The sequence below is a fragment of the Callithrix jacchus genome, chromosome 4 (assembly GCF_049354715.1).
Source record: "Callithrix jacchus isolate 240 chromosome 4, calJac240_pri, whole genome shotgun sequence".
NCBI lineage: Eukaryota > Metazoa > Chordata > Mammalia > Primates > Cebidae > Callithrix > Callithrix jacchus.
The window spans coordinates 76,074,233-76,090,083 of NC_133505.1; the positions used below are offsets into that span (position 1 = coordinate 76,074,233).

The window sequence follows — 15,851 nt, forward strand, 5'->3', positions numbered from 1 at the left end:
AACTACTGAGTTTTTAGTTGTTTTTTGGAGAAAGATCCAATCTGACTTTTGGTGGAGAACATGGCTGTCCTCCTCAGCAAAGCCACCTCCAAATTTTTTTGTTTTTTAACATGCAAAAAGATTTAACCAATGATTTGTTTTATTTTTAATCCAAGGAAATTCCTAATCTCAGAAGAAATCAGAGAAGAAAATTAACAAACCTTCTACCAGATGGCGCTATAGGAGCAACTCAGGATTGCAGCTCTCAGTGAAAGTGCAGAGGGTGAGTGGATGCTGCATGTACAGATGGATCTTTATTGCCCACAGACCAGAAAATTCCAAGGTGTAGGATCCCACGGGATGCCAGCACAGCTGTTTTGGCAAGCATGGCCATTTTGGCCGGAGCCGCAGTGCAGCGGCACTCTGTACAAAATACACTGGTCTGGTTGCCCTGTTAAACCAGCAATTAGAGATTTGAGAAGGCAGTTTAGCACATTCATCTGATTAAATGGGACTTAAACAGTAAGCCAGGCCAAGAGATTCCCGGGCAGCGACGTTTGAGTTGGCGCAGTGGGTCGCTGCATGGGAAATTACACAGATCCCAGTGCCCTTTCAGCAGGCGACTGAAACACCTGAGAGAGAGTTAACCATTCAACTTAAAAAAAATCAAAAGGGCTCTGAGGCAGGGAGCCAGGTGATCAGACTTGGCAGGTCCCACCCCCACAAAAACAAACAAAACAGCAATTGGAAATGCTCAGGGTTGAGAGTTTCACGGCAAGCACAGCTGAACCCAGGATGGTGCAGCTCGGTGGGGGCGTCTGCCATTACTGAGGCATTCTGCCCCTACGGAGGTACTCTCCCATTGCTGACACAGCCTGCCACTGCCGAGGCAACCTGCCATAACAGAGAGAGTCTGCCAATACAGAGGCGGGCCATCGCCAAGGCAGTTCTAACCACACCCATATAAACAGGACTACAGGAATTACTCAGCAGCAAGGCAGAGCCCATGGCAACAGGGCAGAGCCCATGACAGAGGGGTGGAGCCCGCGGCAGCAGGGCAGAGCCCACGGCAGCAGGGCAGAGCCCACGGCAGCAGGGCGGAGCCTCAGCAGGCAGGTAATCACTAGACTACCTCCTTGCTGGGCAGGACAGTGCAATGGATACTCATAAATAAAGCACTAACTCCCCGAGACAGAGTACCTGAAGAAAAAAAGGGGCTTTATAAGTTCTGCTGCAGCAGACTTAAACATACCTGCCTAGCAGCCCTGAATGAACAACGGAGCTCAGAGCTCAGCACTAGAGCTCCTATAAAGTACAGACTGTCTCCTCAAGCAGCTCCCTGACCCCTGTATATCCAAAGAGTCACCTCACAAAGGACTGATCAGACTGACATTTGGTGGGCATCACTGTGAGACAAAGATAGCAGAAGAAGAAACTAGTAGCATCTCTCACTGTTCTGCAGCTGCTACAGGGGTACCCCAGGCAAGTAGGGCCTGGCGTGGACCTCAGCAGTCCTACAGCAGAGGGGCTAGATTGTTAGAAGGTAAACTAAGAAACAGAAATACTTCACCATCAACAATCTGGGCATCCGCTCAGAGACCCAATCGAAAAGTCAGCAACTACTCAGACGACAGGTGGATAAATCCACAAAGATGGGAAGAAACCAGTGCAAAAAGGAGAAAAACACACGAAACTGAAACACCTTGCCTCCTACAAGGGACCACAATCCCTCACCAGCAAGGGAACAAAGCTGGATGGAGAATGAGTGTGATGAAATGACAGAATCAGACTTCAGAGGGTGGGTAATGAGAAACTTCCATGAGCTAAAAGAACATGTTCTAACTCAATGCAAAAAAAATAAGAACCTTGAAAAAAGATTTGAAAAAATGATAACAAGAATGGACAACTTAGAGAGGAATATGAGTGAATTGATGGAGCTAAAAAACACAAAACAAGAACTTCGTGAAGCATGCACAAGTCTCAACAGCCGAATTGACCAAGCAGAAGAAAGGATATCAGAGGTCGAAGATCAACTCAATGAAATAAAACGAGAAGGCAAAATTAGAGAAAAAAGTGCAAAAAGGAATGAACAAAGTCTCCAAGAAATGTGGGACTATGTGAAGAGACCTAATCTATGTTTGATAGGTGTACCTGAATGTGACGAAGAGAATGAACCCAAGCTGGAAAATACTCTTCAGGATATTATCCAGGAAAATTTCCCCAACTTAGCAAGGCAGGCCAATATTCAAGTCCAGGAAATACAGAGAACACCACAAAGATATTCTGCAAGAAGAGCAACCCCAAGGCACATAATCGTCAGATTCACCAGGGTTGAAATGAAGGAGAAAATGCTAAGGGCAGCCTGAGAGAAAAGTCAGGTCACCCACAAAGGGAAGTCCATCAGACTCACAGCAGATCTCTCGGCAGAAACACTACAAGCCAGAAGAGAGTGGGGGCCAATATTCAACATTCTTAAAGAAAAGAACTTTCAACCCAGAATTTCATATCCAGCAAAGCTGAGCTTCATAAGTGAAGGAAAAATAAAATCTTTTGCAAACAAGCAAGTACTCAGAGATTTTGTCACCACCAGGCCTGCTTTACAAGAAGCTCCTGAAAGAGGCACTACACATAGAAAGGAACAACCAGTACCAGCCATTCCAAAAACATGCCAAATGCTAAAGAGCATCAACAAAATGAAGAATCTGCATCAACTAACGGGCAAAACAGCCAGCTAGCATCAAAATGGCAGTATCAAATTCACACATAACAATATTAACCCTAAATGTAAATGGGTTCAATGCACCAATCAAAAGACACAGACAGGCAAATTGGATAAAAAGACAAAACCCATCGGTGTGCAGTATCTGGGAAACCCATCTTACATGCAAGGATACACAAAGGCTCAAAATAAAGGGATGGAGGAAGATTTACCAAGGAAATGGAGAGCAAAAAAAAAGCAGGAGTTGCAATTCTCGTCTCTGATAAAATAGACTTTAAAGCCAGAAAGATCAAAAGAGACAAAGGAGGACATTACATAATGGTAAAAGGATCGATACAACAAGAAGAGCTAACGATCCTAAATATATATGGACCCAATACAGGAGCACCCAGATATAAGGCAAGTTCTTAAAGACTTACAAAGATACTTAGACTCCCACACAATAATAGTGGGAGACTTTAACACTCCACTGTCAATATTAGACAGATCAACCAGACAGAAAATTAACAAGGATATCCAGGACTTGAACTCAGGCCTGGAACAAGCAAACCTGAGAGACATTGACAGAACTCTCCACCTTAAATCCACAGAATATACATTCTTCTCAGCACCACATCACACCTACTCTAAAATTGACCACATAATTGGAAGTAAAGCACTCCTCAGCAAATGCAAAACAACGGAAATCATAACAAACAGACTCTCAGACCATAGTGCAATCAAGTTAGAACTCAGAATTCAGAAACTAACTCAGACTGCACAGCTTCATGGAAATTGAACAACTGACTGTTGAATGCTGACTCGATAAACAATGAAATAAAGGCAGAAATAAAGAAGTTCTTCAAAACCAATGAGAATGAAGACACAACATACCAGAATCTCTGGGACACATTTAAAGCAGTCTCCAGAGGAAAATATATAGCAATGAGAAGAGTAGAGATCCAAAACTGACACCCTATCGTCAAAATTGAAAGAGCTAGAGGAACAAGATCAAAAAAACTCAAAACCTAGCAGAAGACAAGAAATAACTAAGATCAGAGCTGAACTGAAGGAGATAGAGACACGAAACACCCTTCAAATAATCAGTAAATCCAAGAGCTGGTGTTTTAAAAAGATGAACAAAAATAGACCACTTGCTAGATTGATAAAAATGAAAAGAGAGAATAACCAAATAGATGCAATAAAAAATAATAAAGGGGAAATTACCACAGATTCCACAGAAATTCAAACTATCATTAGAGAATATTACAAACAACTCTGTGCACATAAGCTAGTAAACCTGGAAGAAATGGATAAATTTCTGGACACTTGTGTCCTCCCAAGCCTAAACCAGGAGGAAGCCGAAACTATGAATAGACCAATAACAAGGTCTGAAGTTGAGGCAGCAATTAAGAGCCTACCACACATAAAAAGCCCAGGTCCAGATGGGTTCACAGCCGATTTCTACCAGACACACAAAGAGGAACTGTTACCATTCCTTCTGAAACTATTCCAAGTAATTAAAAAAGAGGGAATCCTTCCCAAATCATTTTATGAGACCAACATCATCCTGATACCAAAACGCGACTCAAAAAAAAAAAAAACTTCAGGCCAATATCTGTGATGAATATAGACACAAAAATCTTCAATAAAATACTGGCAAGCCGATTGCAACAGCACATCAAAAAGCTTATCCACGATGATCAAGTAGGATTCATCCTAGGGATGCAAGGCTGGTTTAACATACGCAAGTCTATAAACGTAATTCACCACATAAACAGGACCAAAAACAAAAACCATATGATTATCTCAACTGATGCAGAGAAGGCCTTTGACAAAATTCAACAACCCTTTATGGTAAAAACCCTCAATAAACTCGGTATTGATGGAATGTATTACAAAATAATAAAAGCTATTTATGACAAACCAACAGCCAGTATCATACTGAATAGGCAAAAACTGGAAGCATTCCCTTTGAAATCTGGCACTAGACAAGGATGCCCTCTCTCACCACTCCTATTCAATATAGTACTGGAAGTCCTAGCCAGAGCAATCAGGCAAGAAAAAGAAATAAAGGATATTCAAATAGGAAAGGAGGAAGTCAAATTGTCTCTATTTGTAGATGACATGGTAGTATATCTAGAAGACCACATCGTCTCAGCCCAAAAACTCCTGAAACTGATAAGCAACTTCAGCAAAGTCTCAGGATATAAAATCAATGTGCAAAAATCACAAGCATTCCTATACACCAATAACAGACTGAAAGAGAGCCAAATCAAGAACGAACTGCCATTCACAATTGCTACAAAGAGAATAATATACCTAGGAATACAACTAACAAGGAACGTAAAGGACCTCTTCAAGGAGAACTACAAACCACTGCTCAACGAAATAAGAGAGGACACAAACAGATGGAGAAACATTCCATGTTCATGGTTAGGAAGAATCAGTATCATGAAAATGGCCATACTGCCCAAAGCTATTTACAGATTGAACGCTATCCCCACCAAGCTACCAATGACCTTCTTCAGAGAACTGGAAAAAACCACCTTAAACTTCATATGGAACCAAAAGAGAGCCCGCATAGCCAAGTCAATTCTAAGCAAAAAGAACACAGTGGGAGGCATCACACTACCGGACTTCAAACTATACTACAAGGCTACAGTAATCAAAACAGCATGGTACTGGTACCAGAACAGAGATATAGACCAATGGAACACAACAGAGGCCTCGGAGGTAATACATCATATCTACTACCATACAATCTTTGATAAACCTGACAAAAGCAAGCAATGGGTTAAGGATTCCCTGTTTAATAAATGGTGTTGGGAAAACTGGCTAGCCATGTGCAGAAAGCAGAAACTGGACTCCTTCCTGACACCTTACACTAAAATTAACTCCAGATGGATTAAAGATTTAAACATAAGACCTGGTAACATAAAAACCCTAGAAGAAAATCTAGGCAAAACCATTCAGGACATAGGAGTAGGCAAGGACTTCATGAACAAAACACCAAAAGCATTGGCAACAAAAGCCAAAATAGACAAATGGGACCTAATGAAACTCCACAGCTTCTGCACGGCAAAACAAACAGTCATTAGAGTGAATCAGCAACCAACAGAATGGGAAAAAATTTTTGCAGTTTACCCATCTGACAAAGGGCTGATATCCAGAATTTACAAAGAACTAAAACACATTTACAAGAAAAAAACAAACAAGCCCACTCAGAAATGGGCAAAGGATATGAACAGACACTTTACAAAAGAAGACATACATGAGGCCAATGAACATATGACAAATGCTCATCATCACTGGTCATTAGAGAAATGCAAATCAAAACTACATTGAGATACCATGTCACACCAGTTAGAATGGCGATCATTAAAAAATCTGGAGACAACAGATGCTGGAGAGGATGTAGAGAAATAGGAACACTTTTACCCTGTTGGTGGGAGTGTAAATTAGTTCATCCATTGTGGAAGACAGTGTGGTGATTCCTCAAGGACCTAGAAATAGAAATTCCATTTGACCCAGCAATCCCATTACTGGGTATATATCCAAAGGACTATAAATTATTCTACTATGAGGACACATGCCCACGAATGTTCATTGCAGCACTGTTTACAATAGCAAAGACCTGGAACCAACCCAAATGCCCATAGATGAATGACTGGACTGGGAAAATGTGGCACATATACACCATGGAATATTATGCAGCAATCTAAAATGATGAGTTCGTGTCCTTTGTAGGGACATGGATGAATCTGGAGAACATCATTCTCAGCAAACTGACACAAGAACAGAAAATGAAGTACCGCATATTCTCACTCATAGGCGGGTGTTGAACAGTGAGAACACATGGACACAGGGAGGGGAGCACTACACACTGGGGTCTATTGGGGGGAATAGGGGAGGGACAGTGGGGCGGGGGAGCTGGGGAGGGATAGCAGGGGGAGAAATGCCAGATGTGGGTGAAGGGGAGGAAGACAGCAAATCACACTGCCATATGTGTACCTATGCAACTATGTTGCATGTCCTGCACATGTACCCCAAAACTTAATATGTAATAAAAAGGAAAAAAACCACAAACCTTCTACCAACAAGTGAGTGGCTGCCTACAGCAGCTAGCCTAAGGGACACACTGGTAAGGGGAACCAAAGCTCCTTCAAGCACATCTCTGTTCCCAGAAGGCACCGTCTCAGCCAAATTAACTTCAGCAAAAATTGGGTCAGGCCCCCAGCTCCTCACCTCTGTCCCAAGAATAAACCCCTGAGCCTGCTTCACATAGTTCCATATTTTGTCCCATTCTACACTGAAAATTATTCTTCCATTCAGTTCTGCCCAACCTGATACCCTGACAGGATACAGGCCTAGGAGACAGAATTGCTAATGCATACATAGTAAATGAATTAAAACTTAATTTTAACATCTATAGAAGTTATCAATTCTTATTCACAAGAATACATAGTTTAAAAAACAAAAGACTACAGTTTATATACTAACTTGGCAGCTTTTATCTAGCTTGTAAAAATAATCTAAATCACAAATGGTCTATAAATTAGAGATAGTAAGAGATGAGATAAAATGTTCATAAGACCAAATATTATCAGGGGAAAAAAAAGTAGGGGCGGGGATTGGGGAAATGTTTGGTCAAAGGATACAAAATTTCAGTTAGGAAGAATAAATTTAGAAGATCAACTGCACCACAAATTGGTGACTATAGTTATTAACATTATATGGTACACCTGCAAATTGCTGAGTATATTATAAATGTTTTCACCACACACGCACAAAAATGACAAATTCGTAAGATAATGAATATATTAATTAGCTGTAGTAATTCCACAATGTATACCTATATCAAAACATCATAGTCTACACAACAAATATATTAATATATAATTTTTGTCACTTTAAAACATTAACAACAAAAAGGAAAAAAGTAACAAAGATTAAAAGAGAAAGTTAAGAGTTAACATAACCAAGAAGACAGACCTGAGTTAAGCATAGCAGAAGACAGTAATAATATCACAAGGCTCCTGCTAATTGGGTGCTTTAATTATTATGACAATGACATATTTTTATGTGACTATATGTATTAAATGATATGAGTTTCAGGACAGTCAATAATGCAGGCACTAGAACCAGGGCACTTGGGTTCAAAATCCTGTCTCTACTGCATAAGAGCCACATGACCTTTTCAAGTTACTTCCTAGGGCTTCTGTTAAAAATGGAGATACTGATTACATAGATTAGAGGTAAACAACTACATTACAGTCAGGTTGCATTTGTTTAAGTCTTCTGTACTTACCAAAGGACTGGGTTCATAACGAAGTATTAGCATTAGTATATTTAAAAAAAAAAAAAATGGGCTGGGCATGGTGGCTCACGCCTGTAATCCCAGCACTTTGGGAGGCCAAGGAGGGTGGATCACGTGGTCAAGAGATCAAGACCATCCTGGTCAACATGGTGAAACCCCGTCTCTACTAAAAATACAAAAAATTAGCTGGGCATGGTGGTGCATGCCTGTAATCCCAGCTACTCGGGAGGCTGAGGCAGGAGAATTGCCTGAACCCAGGAGGTGGAGGTTGCAGTGAGCTGAGATCGCGCCATTGCACTCCAGCCTGGGTAACAAGAGCGAAATTCCGTCTCAAAAAACAAAACAAAACAAAACAAAACAAAACAAAAACCAGAGACAGTGCTAATATGTATCTCAGGGTGTTATGATGACTGCATGATACATGTAAAACCCTAAGGGTATTTCCTTGCCTATAGTAAATGCTCAATTTATGTCAACTACAGTTTGCTTATATCCATGATAAAAGGTATTAACATTTATTTAAAATTGTATGCAAAAATTGCCAGGCATGAACAATGAATTATCTTGGTTTTATTTCTGTGCTTTGGAGATCTATTCTAAACCTACCTACCTATCTATCTATGTACTGGTGCAACAATTTTATTTGTGTTTTGGTGGGAAAATTTGAGATCCATGCAAAACTTAAATTTCATGCTTCAAAAGCACTGTGAAACAAATATGAATAACATGTTACCTTAGAGACTGAATATTCCAGAGTTCAAAACATTTAAATAGACATATCTGTACATTATTGAATTCTGTGCAAAAAAACAATGATGACAGCAAAAACCTACCACTACTTGAATATCACCTATCATTGACTTTGGTTTTTCTATTTTGCTTTTGCAGCATGCCCTAAAAGCAATTACTACTCCATTACTGTTCACACAAGAGAAAATTTACTAGCTTGTAATTTAGAGGCAAGCAGAGTAGACAGAAAAAAGGGAAGCAGCAACAGCCTAAATGTTTAAAAGACACAACATTCAACGCACCAAACAATAATCCGAACATGTTTTCATGTCTATTGACGAGACAGAATCATCAATGAAAAGTAGGTTGAGGGAGGAAGAATGATGGAAAGAGACAATAGGAAGAGGCAAAAGGGAGAACATCTTTAAGCCCAAATTGTTATTTCTGGCCCATTAAAATATCAACATCCAAATGAAAACTGCTGGTCTCCAAAGAAAACTCTATAAAAAATGAACCATAATTCAGATACTGTACACCCAGGGAGAGTAAAGAAAACTAACATTTCTAGCTAAGAAGACTGGCTGTAGTTTCATACATACATTTCTACAAAAGTCTCACATTTATCAGACCTATGACGTGACTCTTAATAGCTTTCAGAGAAAGAGAAAATATAAAGGGCGTATTTCAGGTAAAATGGTCTTTTAATGTTTCATCCAAGAAAATCATCTAGGTTCCTTCACTTTAAAAATAATTGCCCTACAGAAAGTAAATGTACCAAGGGTAAAAGGAGGTAAATCTCATGTTTCCTGAAAGGAAACATATATAGAATTCCTATTTAGGGGGAAAAGTGCCAAACATTGGAAACTCGTATATCCTTTGGATTATGGCTCCAATAAGCAGCAGGTAAAGGGGGAAAGCACACAAATGCTTCTGAAAAAAAGCAAGACAGAATTAAACCTCAAAATTTCTTTACCTGCCCAGTACACAAATAGCTTAATAGCATCCAACAAAAGATTCAAGCAAGGGGCTTCTTTAGCTCATTACTTTCCAGAAACCTCTTCTAGATGCAATTTCCATCACTGACTCCTTTGACAACCCCTTAAGTGTTTGAGAGCCAGCCTGTCTTCCAGTGTTATTTCATTAAATTTAAAATTTCTAAAAGTTTTTTTTCTTGCTTGCAAAGTGCTTTTTTTTTTTTTTTAAACATTTCAATTCAATTGATTTCCAGAGTGAAACCAAGTTCACCTGAAAAATATGTTTTAAGAAACCTTTGAAGGTTTTCTGGTGAAAACCACAAATCTGACCAATAGTGTTATTGAAAATATGACTAAAAATAAAGTCACATTTATCTGTAGTTGTCGCTTTTATCAAAGCAGTTTAAATCCTTTGCAAATAAGCTTTTCCAGAGAGGTGGATCAATAGGATGTGCTGAGAGGCACCTGTGATCCACGGTGCAAGACCCCATCAATGCCACAGGAAGAACAGGAGTAGCTGTTGAGATATTTGAAAACTGTAAATCCCCTACCACCTCCTTCTCCAATGAAGAGCCCCATTTCTGTGGCTAGGATTCACACTAAACTTCATTTGCAAATGGATTTGGCTGTTAACATAAGAGTGTTCAATGCAAATATTTCTCTCCTAGCAGTGCAGCTCAGTTAAAAGGAAAGACTGAAAATTGGTTAGCTGTATAAGATGACAAAGCACCATTCTAGTTACCAGGGAGGAATAATTGAACACAGATTGCCTGTTGCGTCTTTAATTTAATTTGGAGAACTTTTATCCTTTGCTTTCCTTCATTTGCAGCCAATACTTAGCAAGCTAATTTGTACCTGGTTCATTTTCGTCCTTTTATCTTATCCATTTTAACATCAACCATGGAAATTAGAAGCACCATGAATAAAAGATGAAACCTGACTTGGGATATTTTTTCCTTAAGTACTGTGAATTACTTAAAAATTAAGTGGTGTGCATGCACAATATAAAGGGCTGAGATACATGCCTCAGCCCCATAGCATTTCTGATCAGCATCTTTGTTCTCCCCAAGGAGCTGCAGATTTTCAATATTTTATCTGGTCCTACTTTTTCTCCAGAGAGCAATGTCTAAACTGCAATTTACACAGAATCATTAATCTGAGAATGGATATATGGTAGGCTGTCTCATTAATAAACCTAAGGGTTTCCAAATCTGGAAAATGTACAAGACTAAGAATTCATAAATTCCACTAACCTAATGAGTTCAATAATGCTTGCCATGCAAGGAAAAGATTATAACAAAGAAAACTGAATATATCGGCATACATATATGCCACGCAGAGGCCTAATCTGTCCAAAAACATTGCTGGTGGGGGAGTGGTAGAGAAAGGTACTAGTCATAAAATTACTGTCTGGGAGTGACCTCCAGGAGCTAGAAAACTTAAATTCTAAGTATGTCATGCCTATCATGCTTAAAATGACAACAAAAACAACAAACATAATGTATATTTTGTGTATGACACTTCACCATTAAAAAATAGTTGCATATGCTCTTAAAGATAGGTTGTTTTGATTACTGCATTACTTCCAATTGTACAAAAGTTTAGTGTCTTGAAAGTTTTGTGTGCTTTCCTTTATAATTTCCTCCCTGACAATACCATTTTCCCTCTACCCTCTCCTCATTTTATATTTCCCCCGTATGAACCAATGAAAAACTTACTGGAATTTTCTTCTGTTGCTTAATAACCCCCACCAAAAAGCCATCCTTTCAGCTTAGGAAGCATCAAAGGCAGGCTGTGTCTTGAATCATTTCACTGCCTGCATGAGCCAACTCTTCCAGTCATCTAATACCTCACACCAACAGGCTAGAAGCTCAGAATAAACTGAATTATTCCTCCTTCACTATCTAGCCTCCCACAAGGTTAATTAACAGTAATGTGCACTATTTTACTTCAACAAGACCACATATTTTCACAGAACAGGCAACTTCCAAGTTGCAGAAGAAAAAAAAAAGACCTTGCGGTTTAAACATTATGGTGCATTGAAATGTACAGTCTTTGCTTCAGATGCAAGTCATTTTCTTTGAGGGGGAAGCACTAAAGCAGGATTAAAAGCCTAGTTAAAAACATCAGATGGTATCTCTAATCTTGGGTTAAATAAGGACCATACTATACACAATGCCAGCCTTATTCATCCGGAGAAACATGGGAAGAAAGCCCTTTGCAGTCAAAGGATGGAGAAGAAAAGATGAACAATTACTGTGCCTTTTATTCATGAAAGAGAGGATGAATAGAAATGAAGGCGGCAATTACCTTTAAGAAAAATTTTTTAAAGCCACACAGGAAAATTAAACTGGAAGGGCCCAGAATAGCTCTGTCCTGGGGTTAAGGAAGCAACCCAGAGATGAGGATGAAAGTGTGGGGAGAATTTAGGGTATCTGACCACGAGACATACAGATTATTTTAGGAGTTCAGTGTCCAACTCACACATGGTATTTTCCCATCGTCCAGTTTACTTCAGAGAATGGGGGTTGGGGGAGTCTCTCTGAAACAGGATTCAAGAAATTTCAGGTGTAGGAAAGCCAGTCTCACAAAGTGTCAAATCAATCAGGGAGATTTTCTTTGGCTATAACTGCTAGGAAGAAAACTGACAAAACCCATGCAACTCAGTCTCATTTGCAGACTGCACACACACACACACACACACACACACACACACACACACTGCAAGATACCAGCCTCAAGGAAGAACACCTGTTCTAACCCTGTGCCTGCTAGGGGTGTGTGTGTGTGTGTGTGTGCGTGCGTGCGCGCGGCCATCCCAGGGACTGCATAGGCCATCTCAATAGTAGGGGGCCCGGCTGCACTCAGGACCTCACAGAGAGCACCGGGACGTCGCAGAAGGCCCTGCCAAATGTGTCCTGGCTAACTCGCCAAATAGGGGTCTTAGACATAACCACAGGGGACAACCAGTTTATTTATCAGAAAAGGTTTTCTGGGGGGGGGAAACAAAGGTAATCTCGAGGGTCAGAAAAAACTTTTGTGAGGTGTGGGGAAGAGAGAAAGAAAGACCTCCACAGAAGTCAGTGTTTCCAACAACTATTTCCGTGCCAGCAGGGTGCAATAGAGAAATTTCTCTCTAGGCTATCTCCACCTTTCTTTCTATATGGTCCTAGACTGAGAATCACACCTGTAGGGGCTGAAAAGCCTCGAGTACACCAAGCCTACCGTCCCCAACTCCCCCTGCCATAGTAAGGTGCAGGTCCCTCCATGATCTCCTCTCTCCTAGGCTCCATCCTCAGGTCGGCAGGAGCCCGGCCCCTGGAAATAATTCCCGCGCCTCACACCTGTGCTATTCTCTTGACCCACTCTCCACACAGAAAAGCTCCAGAACAGACTCTCGCCCCTTGAGCCACAGTAATTCTCTCTCACACACCCCCTCCTCCCCCACGACCAGCGGAGGCTGCAGACTACCAGCAAAGGAGCGGCGCCACTCGGCGCCCCGAACGCGCGCACGGAGAACTGAGAACTCAAAAGTGCAGCCCGAGCGCAAGGGGCGTATGGCTGCAGCCTGGCCGACCCCGGGGACCCCTCCCGCCCTCGGCCCCAAGGGGGGCGGGCCGGCCTCTACCTCCTGGAAGAGCTCCAGACTGTAGGTGTTGTCGTCGTCGGCGAAGAACAGCACGCCAGGCTGCGCGCGCTGCTGGTGCTGGTGCCTTTGGCGCAGCCAGGCAAGGCCCGCGTTGCGCTGCTCGGTGGCGCGCGGCAGCCCGGGCCGCTTGTAGCGCCGCGGCGTGGGCACGTGCAGGTGCGTGCTGGGTAGCCCGGCCCGCGCCAGGAAGCGGCTCACTAGCTCGCTGCGCGCCGCCGCGTCCTCCACCAGGATCCAGTGCAGCTGCGCCACCTGGCGGAACGTGTTGGCCAGGCGGGTCAGCTCTGCTTTCTGCACCGGGCGGCTGTAGGTGGGCGTGATGGCATAGATGGTGGGCAGCTGCGGCTCGGGCTGCAGCTGTGGCCGAGACTGGTTGCGCTTTTCGGACCCGTGCGCCGGCCCGCCCCTACGGAGCGGGAGTCGGGCGCCCCCGCGGCCCACCGCGTAGGGAGAGAAGTAGGGACGCGGGCTGATCGGGGTCGCGGGCCTGCGCGTGTCCACGTCCAGCATGATGATGACAATTAGGATCCAGGGCAGGAAGATGAAGAAGCGGGTGAACAGCAAGGACTTCATGGTGCACGCTCCCCGGCCTCTCGGACACCCCAGAGCGGGGCGAGCCGAGGGACCCCAGTGCGCAGCTTGGACGGCGGCGGCGCCCGCACTTAGTGAGTGGTGGCGGGTGCGCTGTTCACGGGGCCGAGGGCGCTGCAGAGACCTGGAGCCGCGGGGCTCACTACCTGGGCGTGGAGGAGCCGCAGGTTTGGGCAAGCTAGAGCAACAAGGGGTGCAGGCGTGCGGACAGGGGCTGCACCCCACTCCGGGTGAGCTGGCGGGAAGCGGGACTCGGTCCAGGCGCGCGCCGCTAGTCCCGGAGTTGTGCCGAGTGCTGGGAAGGCGCTGATCCCCACCGCGCTCTTTCCGAAGAGTGGGAGCCGGGAAGCGGCACCCGGTGCACCTCGCCGCTCCAGTCCCGCTGTGCTGCGGGGACCGGGGCTCCAGCCGCGGGCTCCAGGACGCTGTCCGGGACGCCTTCGAGGGCGGGCGGCGGCGCTGGGGCTTTCCTTCTTCACACTGCCGCCGGGGTGGCGAGGAGCGGGAGGGGTGCCGGAGATGTTGTGGCCCCGGCTATGGTCGCGCGCCGCAGCGGAAGCCTGAGCTCAGTCCCTCGCTCTTGTCTTCTCAGAACCTCTCCCGGCTCCAGCAGCAAGATCCCAAAGCAAGGAAAGAAAGAAAAAGCGAGGGGGCGGGGGCGCTGCAGACTCCAGCGTCCTCCCAAGTCCTCCTGTGGGAAGACAGCAGCGCTGCTACTGGCGGAGAGGGGCTGCGAGAGGGAGGCGGGGAGGGGGCCCCTGCTCTCCGCCGAGTCTGGAGCTAACTGCACGGCGAGCAAGCTCGGGAGGCGGCAGCTGCACCGCTGGAGGAGGAGCGTCCCCGCGGGGCTGCACGACCTCCGGGAGGGGGTGATTGCTCGTTCATCTCTCTTCAGCTTTGTGAAATAAGGCAAGGTCTTTGGAGATTAGCCCGGAAAATCCGTTCACGTGCGGAAACTTGCCGGGCTACGCGCGATGGTGCTGATGCCTAGGGTTCGGAGTGAAAGGAGAGGAGAAAGCGAAGGGATCCCTCCTCCTGCTCCCAGCTGCCGCGTTGATGTGCTGGGGTGTATCGAACAGCCGCAACAAAAAGCGCTTTCACTGCAAGGCAGACATCAATAGAGGCCCACGGAGATGGAGGAGTGCCGCACATAGGTGTCTGGCATGTGAGATAGTCCATAAGAAAGAATCAATACGGAGGGCTGCTGCCTGACTGTAGTTAGCTCATTGGGGGGAAATTCCTGAAACTCCAGCTGAGCATGTTTAACTTATTTCTCTTCGGTAATTTGGAGTCACAGCCCCTCCCAGTTCTTCGCTGTCACCGGAATTATTCCATTTGACCCTCCTAAGGCTCCTGTCAAGAAGGCCTGGGAAGTAGAATCGCCTTCATTTTCAGAATGAGGAAGCTGAGGTTCAGGGATTAAAGTGATTTCTCTTAGGTCAGTGGCAAGTGGCATAGTGGAAATAGAACGTGGGTCTCCTGTGTGTATCTATAGCTGATGGCTTCCTCACTGCCTGGCCTACAGAAATCCCACCCGACACAGTCAGCCGGACCGGGTTGGCCTTCCTAGATATAAAGATTGTGCCATCGAAATCAAACAGAGCGTATGATGACATATAGAACCATGATAGGGTCTGGAAGACCCCAAGTAAACAGTTGGCACTTAGTTTAGAGACTTTTTGCTGTCTAGCCGGCCTACTAGCTGAGTGCCTGACTTTCTGTAATGTACCTGGAAGAGGGGCTGTGCTTCCCAGGCAGGTCCCAGGGAAGTGCTTGCAAAGCAGCAGGAAAGCTCCAGACTTTTCTGCCCTAGCCTATGATAAACAATTTCTGAGCCTATCTTGTCTTGGTTGTCTGCCTTTTTCAGGCTTGTTCACAAATAAATCTCTCTCCCACTGAGCATTCTGGTGC

The 15,851-nt window shown here is 44.1% G+C and overlaps 1 protein-coding gene across 2 annotated transcripts in view; it reads right to left on the minus strand.

Moving 5' to 3' along the window:
* Positions 1 to 14,728, minus strand: part of B3GAT2 (beta-1,3-glucuronyltransferase 2) — a 117,260-nt gene extending 102,532 nt beyond the window's left edge. For both annotated transcript variants that reach the window (XM_008994649.6, XM_054254158.2), the window contains exon 1: positions 13,329 to 14,728. In XM_008994649.6, coding sequence (XP_008992897.1) covers positions 13,329 to 13,922 — 594 coding nt within the window. In that variant the 5' untranslated portion in view covers positions 13,923 to 14,728. The remainder of the gene's footprint in view (positions 1 to 13,328) is intronic.
* Positions 14,729 to 15,851: the final 1,123 nt, after the last annotated feature.